Source organism: Lipotes vexillifer, unplaced genomic scaffold, assembly GCF_000442215.2.
Source record: "Lipotes vexillifer unplaced genomic scaffold, Lipotes_vexillifer_v1.1 scaffold263, whole genome shotgun sequence".
NCBI lineage: Eukaryota > Metazoa > Chordata > Mammalia > Artiodactyla > Lipotidae > Lipotes > Lipotes vexillifer.
This window is the reverse complement of record NW_006796752.1, coordinates 3012758-3020087: the sequence shown is the minus strand read 5'-3', so window position 1 is coordinate 3020087 and position 7330 is coordinate 3012758. Positions and strand designations below refer to the sequence as shown.

At 53.9% G+C, this 7330-nt stretch overlaps 1 protein-coding gene across 1 annotated transcript in view; it reads left to right on the top strand.

Annotated features, from left to right (window-relative positions):
- The first annotated feature begins 2205 nt into the window (after positions 1-2205).
- MAP6D1 (MAP6 domain containing 1) overlaps positions 2206-7330 on the top strand; it is a 6329-nt gene continuing 1204 nt past the window's right edge. The window contains exon 1 of the mRNA XM_007468930.1: positions 2206-2585. Coding sequence (XP_007468992.1) covers positions 2206-2585 — 380 coding nt within the window. The remainder of the gene's footprint in view (positions 2586-7330) is intronic.

The following is a 7330-nucleotide window of genomic DNA, read 5'->3' as shown; positions in this document are numbered from 1 at the left end:
TGCCCATAGCTTTGGCAACTTTCCCTACTCTCCTGTTTGCCCACTGGGGTATCTTGCTTTCTCATCTTGGCTTCTCTGCTGGCACATGAGCACCCCAAGGCCGTGCTCTGCCTGGCTAGCGTGCCTCTCAGCCTGTGGCACCTCCACTGTCCTCTGAAGCGTGGGGTCGCAGGAGTGCACTCTTAGCTGTCTCGTCTCTCTCCATTTCTGTGGCTTCAGTTATCTCTGTGAGAATGTCTTCTGAGCTCTGGACCCACTGAATATCTCTAAGCTGTCACTCAGTACATATGTCTACTTTGTAGACAGTATGGAACTATGTGCCAGGCATAGTTACAGGTCCTCAGACCCCACTACACAGGCACATCAAATATGACTCCTGGCTTAAGCCAGAAACCTGGGGCAATTTTAGATTTCCCTCTCTCATCTCTCATTTCTAGAATCCAGCCCCTTCTCTCCACTCCCAGTGCCTTAAGTTCAGGCCCTTGTCTCTAACCTGGACTGTTGTTAAGATTGTTCTCCAGCTGCTCTCTAAAATGTCCTGTACTTCTCCACAAGGCCACAGAGTGCTAAAAACACTTTAGTCATTTCCTGTTGTTGCCTATGAAAACCCCGTAGTGTGGCTACCAAGGCACTCCGTGGCCCAGCCTCTGCTGTCTGTGGCTGAACGCTTGGCCCCTGGACCCTGCATTCCCACCCGACCCCACTACCCTACCTCACTACGGGCAGTGAGTCCAGGTCCCTGGCCCTCTCTCCACTGTTGGAAAGCTCTCTTACACTGCTTTCCACGTCTGTCACCCACTGCACTGTAAACCTCCTGAAGGCACCCAGCATTATTCCAGGCACATTGTAAGTGCTCTTTACTGTTGTTTAGTGAATGAAGAAATCAAAACAAGAAGGGCTGCTCTTTTTTTTTCTGCAGAACGGAGTGTTTTAGTCACCAGTCTCCCAGGTGGCTGACCCAGGGCCTGGCACACATAAGTCACACAAAGCCAGCGTACCCTGAGCAGGTGTGTAATCTCCCAGTGTTTTCACGGTACGCAGGCTCCTCTGCTGCTGCCTCTTGGGCCATGGCCTGGCCAAGGCAGCTGAACTGCTGCCACTTCGGGCAGTTGTTGTGTCACTTTACTGTGCCTTCAAGCTAAGATAGGCAGTGGTTTGGGAGAGGAATCTGTATTCTGATGGCCAGGGCTGTACTGCAGTCCTCCCTCTGAGGTGCAGGCTGGATACTGTCCAAGTATATGCTTGAGATGGAGTACTGGGTAATTAGTGCTGTTTAAACAGTGTTACTAGTAATTGGTCTGCAGTGCATACTGAGGGCTAGTGTCAAATATTCAGGAAGCCGTTGCGTGTGGCCAGGGAGCTGTTTGATACCCTGTCCTGCATTAAACAGACTGACCTATGACCTGGAGGATTACCTGTATTTAGCTCTGCACAGGAGGGAGAGAAACTTTTATAGCATAGTGGCCAAAGATTTGTGGCAGCTTTATAAGCAAGCCTTTATGGCCATGCTTTAAAATTAGGGATTTTAGGCCTCAGGAAATATCAGTTGAGGGCTAATGCCAATTCTCAGTGGAAGCTGAATTGGATGTCCCAAATTCGGCATCATAACGGCTGATTCAAACCCGCGTTCTATGGGAAGCGCGGCCCCAAGTGTTCCCTGTGATCCCCTCATCGCGCGTCTCCCCCCACGTGCCCACGAGCCCCGCGCTGCAGCCTCGCGCAAATCTGGCAGACACGTCTTGTCCCCTGTCGGCGGGGTCCAACAGACCCTCCGGGAGGCGAGCTGCAGCCTGGGGGCTGGCGGAGGGCGATCGACTAGGAATTGTCGCCATCCGGCCCTCGGCCTCTGCGAAGCCAGGTCTAAATTATAGCATTTAGGGAATTTTGGATTAAATTATGAGACATTCTTCAAGTTGGACACTTGTGCCTCCGGGCGGTTTCAGTTCCTCCAACCCCAGCCCCGTTTCTGCACCCCTCCAGCCTTACCCTCTTCCTTCACCGGCGCCCAGCTCCAGCCCTGCACAGGCGGCCCTGGCCTCGCGGGGCTGTCGCCCAGCCCTCCGCTCCCTGGGTGGCCACCCCGAGGCCGGGGGGCGGGGCTGCGGCGGCGCCGGCAGGGCCGCGAGGGCGGGGCCGCGGGCGGGGGCGGCGCTGCCCGGAGCGCAGAGAGTCGAGCGAGCGCGAGCGCCAGGCGCTGGGGCCAGCATGGCGTGGCCCTGCATCAGCCGCCTCTGCTGCCTGGCGCGGCGCTGGAACCAGCTGGACCGCTCCGACGTGGCTGTGCCACTGACCCTGCACAGCTACTCCGACCTCGAGAGCGAGGAGCCGGGCCTGAGCGGTGCCACCTCACGCAGGGGCTCGTCCCTCGCAGGCTCGCGGGACCCCGGCCGGGACGTGCCGCTTACTCAGTACCAGCGGGACTTCGGCGTGTGGACGGCGCCCGCGGGGCCCAGAGATGCAACACTGGGGCGCGGGTCGGGAGCGGGCGGCCGCAGGATCAAGCCCCCCGCGCCCTACAGCCGGGGGGTCTACGTGCTCCCCGTCGGCGACGCAGATGCGGCTGCAGCGGTGACCACATCGTACAGGTATGAGGCTGGGGGCAGGGGAGCGCATCGTACGCAAACCACGTGATCCCAGGAGACTGAGCTGGGGAGCCTGGAGGACCAGGGTGGGCGGGAGGGAGGAGGCGCCTGGAGCCCCTATCCCACACGACGTAGAGAGCCGCGGGCGGCCTCCGAGGTCATCCCGTTTGGTTCCTGGCACTGCCAGCGTCTCCTTCGATGCTCCCTGACCAGACTCAGAGTGAGCGAGCGAGCGAGCACCTCCGTGGCGGCGAGCTCACTACCTCACTCGCTGCCCTCTCGGGCAGTCCTGTCGGAAAGCCTGCCTTCGACCGAGTTAAAATCCTCTTCCCCTTAACTTCCACCAGGTGGGCCTAGCCATAGGAGGGGTGCTCGCAGGCCAACTGCCTGAGGATCGCCTTCTGTGGGGGCGTTGGTGGTGAGGACCAAATGCAGAGCTTCCAAGTGGGTGGTCCCCTAGAGATGCCACTGAGTGACTGAAGGCAGCTGATGTGGCTTTCACTGAGGACAGGCCTGTGTTCTGCTCCTGGACAACTGAGGGCTTTCTCTCTTCTTAAAACAACAGTGATCAGAAAAATTGGAAATTACGGAAATTACAACATAGAAAATGAGTATGCCCTTAATCCTACCCCAAACTCGTAGTTCTTTCTAGTCCTTAACATGCATTTGAGTGCGTATCTTTTTATAATTCTTGCATAGTTAGATTTGTAAACTGTACATGTTTTTTTTTCTTTCACGTATGGTGGATGTCATTCTGTGTTACTAGATGCTCTTCTACAACATGAATTTAATGGATGTGCAGTATTTTATCTTATGGATATACATTATCCATGTACTGATATATATGTCCAAATATTAACCTACTCTCATGTCATTAAATATTTAGGGTGTTTCTAATTTGGGGCTATTAAAAACACCCTACAGGTAACCTTGAACATGGGGTGGGAGCTAAGGAGTATAAGGTACGTGTCAACAATAGTACAGCAGAAAATGGAAACAGTTCCATTGTCCTACTGATGTAGGGGACTGGTTAATTATAGCTCTGCCATAGGATGGGCTACTGGGAAGCCCAGAATGTACTGATAATAGAAGATGTCAAAAAAGATGCAGAACGATACATCTGCTACTATTTGTGTTTTTAAAGGGGTTATTGATACATAACATATCTGCTGAAATAAGCGTAGGATGTCTCTGCATGGATGTGTGAGAAAATGGTAACCTTTAGGGAGAGGAAGAAGGGGAAGGAGTTGTGGATGCTGCCAGGGGTGGAAGGAGACCGAGGGACTTTTCACTCTGCCCTTTTGAACCACTGCTTTGGTTTTTTTTTTGTTTTTTTCTTTTGGCTGTGCCACATGGCTTGCAGGATCTTAGTTCCCCAACTAGGGATGGAACCCATGCCCCCAGCAATAGAAGCACAGAATCCTAACCACTGGACCACCAGGGAATTCCCTGAACCACTGCTCTAAAAAAAAAAAGTACATGTATTACCTTTAACAAAAAATTTTAGAGAAAAAAATATCACCTTTGATCAGCATTCTTGTAGCTAAATCTTTGCTTATACAATAATTTCTTTAGTATGAATTCCTACCTGTGGAATTAAGGGCCAAAAGGTATGAGCTTTCTCTTTCAATTTTATTACTTTTAAAATCAACTGTATTGAGGTATAATTTCCATATAGTAAAATTCATCCATTATAAGTGTACAGCTGGATGACTTTTGTATACACCCGGGCATCACCACCATAATTCAGACATGTGGAACATTCTGTCTCCCCAGAGGTTCCTTCACGGGCATGGAGGTTTTAAGGAACTCGATGGGGAGTGACTGTTTCAGGATGGGTCTTGTGTTCAGGGACTTGTGCTCAAGCTGAGCTGCAGAAATGCAGCCAGGGGTGTCAGGGGCAGGGCAGACACTGAGCCGCAGCACTGGGGCCCCAGCCATGCAGTGGACGGTGCCGACTGCTGCGCGACGGGGCCCTGAACCATCCGGAGGGGCCTTGAATGGTGACAGGTCTGGAAGGCCAAAAGGTCCTGGGTGTGCAGCACCTTCAAATGGCTGATGTTCCAGGCACAGACGGGGGCGGAACTTGCAGGGAGATAGCTTCAGCTCAGGGAAGGAAGCGCTTTCTAATAATTAGAACTGACTGCGATGGGTAAGGTCACGTGGTGCTGATCTCCTGCGCACTGGAAGTGTCCAAGCAAAGGCTGGACTTTTAGAAGCCATCCCTCACCCTTGCTGAGCAGATGGCAGGTTTGAATGTCCTGCTGGGTCCTTCCAGCTCCAGTGATACTAAAGGTACTAGTTATTACTCTCTGCTTGGCACATACCAGGCACCAGGCTTAGGACTTCCCACAGACTATCTCCCCAAGACTTCACAATAACGCCCTGGAATAAGTTCAGTTCTTGCTGTCCCCATTCTATAGATGAGGAACTTGAGTGGCTGGCACGAGGTCACGCAGAGCAGAGCAGAACCCAAGTGTGTCTTGCCTCAGAGACCAAATCTGTGCCCCTAATAGGTTATCAACCCCTAAGATGCTGCCTCCTCTGAATCAGGTAGTTGCTTGACCTGTGTCCGGCAGTGGTGGAAAAGTACCGAGTTGGGCAAGAGTTGGGACTCACTAGAGCTCTCCTTCCTGGTATGTAAACTTGGTGGGTCACTTGGCCCCTCTGACCTCATCTGTAAAGCAGAAATAGCAAGAGCTTAGCTGCCTGGGTCACCTGGCAGAGACATAGGACCACTGCTGAACTTGGCTCCCCCAGCACCGTGCGAGCCGACCTCGGGGACCCTCCATCTCCCAGCTCTACTACTGGAATGAGCAATTCCATCCCACCTGCCTTCTTGAAAGATGCACATTACCTAAGCCAACTATTTAAAGAAATTTACAAAGCAAAGGAAATGAACAGATCCAGAGAGCCCAGGGATACCAGTGCTCCTGGCTACTCTCCACCCCAGCAGGTCCTGCCTCTCCTGGCCCTTGGTCTCCAGATGAGAACTGACCTGCCTCTCACTCACTCGGCCAGATGGGCAGCGGGTCCTGCCCACTGCCAGCCTTCCTCCTGACCAGCTCCTCCCAGAGCCTTCCCTCCAGAGTTTGGTGTGTCAGCACCCCTGGCCCAGTCGTCTCCCTCTTTCCTTCCTGGGTGAGTCAGTTAAAGGGCCAACAGTCAAAGTGCCAGACTTGACTTCCACTTTTCCAAGTGCCCATCGGGAAGGCTTAGGGAAGTTCAGGGATTTGTTTGAAGCCATGTTGGCCTGAGAACCCAGGCCTCAGGATCCTCAGTCTGGCGCTCTGCAATGCCCTGGGTGGCTCCCTGCCCCTCAGCAGGAGGGACTGCGGCCCTCAAGGTCCAGCTGAGGCTCCCATGAGGTGGACAGTGGTGGAAACTGCTTGGTGAGGGGAGGCACAGTGGACTCAGCTAGTCCTGTATTATCTCCTTGGCAGGCCATTAGCCTGCCCTCCTCATCTCCTGGGCAGTCACCAGGCCCTGCCGAGTCTGTCTTCAGTGTCCCTTCTCCATCCCCACTGCAGGCCTCCCTCTCACCTGGGCTCCAGCACCAGGCCTGTCCCACAAGCAACCACAGGCACTGCTGTAGCCCCTGGCTCTGGTCACCTCCTGCTCTGGGACCCCTGCAGCCACCCTGGGGCAGCAGGCTTGGGCTGCCAGACCCAAGGCTCAGCTCAGTGTGGAAACAGAAGGGCACACCAAGGGGAGGACCTGCTTCCCCAGGAGAAACAGAGTAGCAGATGGCTCGGGCAGCTGGTCTTTGAAACCTTGCAGCTTTGGAAGCAAAAGTTATCCAATAGGGCCTTGGCCCAATTCGCCTCCTGGTACCCAAGTGCTGACCACAGACAGACACAGCTGCTCCCTGCACACGTGTCGTGCCCACTGGTGCCCAGCTGTGCTGCTAAGGAGAAGAGGCTGCTTTGTTGATCTCAGGGCCTGAAACGTGGCCAGGGCTGTGGATGGGGTGAGATAGGCTGGGGTGGACCCACCCCAAATATGGATGCTGCCTCTGGCCATCTGGACCCTTTTCCTCAGAACATCACCTTGGCCAGCGGCTCCTGTGGGCACAGGAGGTCTCTGCCATTTAGTAGGGGAGTTGATAGAATTAAAATAGGTTTTGTTTTTTTTTAAAGAGGAACTGAGGAATTAAGTCTTTGTCAAAAGAATGCTACTCTGAGCACTTGGAGCTAGGCCGTGCCAGCCTTGTCACTTCCCTCCAGGTAGCCAACACCTACCCCTGTGCAGACCACCGTCCCTCCCTGCTCTGGCGCATCAGTGCCGCAGGCACAGCGCCATACAAAAGCCACAGCGCCAGGCTGTCTTTATTTTCTTTAGATGGTCTCTACGATTTATACTCTTTTGCAGGAGTTAATAAGACAAGTTATTAAAAACTAAACACAACACTGAGCCTCATTTTCTTCCTCAGTTGTAACCAGGTATGGAGGACCATGCAGTGTGCTGTCCAGTCCATCACCTCCTCTGGACATAAGGGCCACCAGCGACGTGGGCTGCAGGCGAGCGACTTTCGCTGGTTCTGAGCCTTTATGGCCCCTTGAAGTGGCCCGGAGGCAAGATAGGGAGCCCTGGAGGGCAGGGCTGGAACGTGCTGTCTCTGAGGGCCAGCACACGCCGGGGAGCTCGCAGTTCGGGATGAGTAGGATCCAGTTGTTGACTGAGCTCTCTGCTTACTCCCCATGCAGCCTGTGCCACTGCTCCCCAGCAGCGCGAGAGAAAATTCCTGC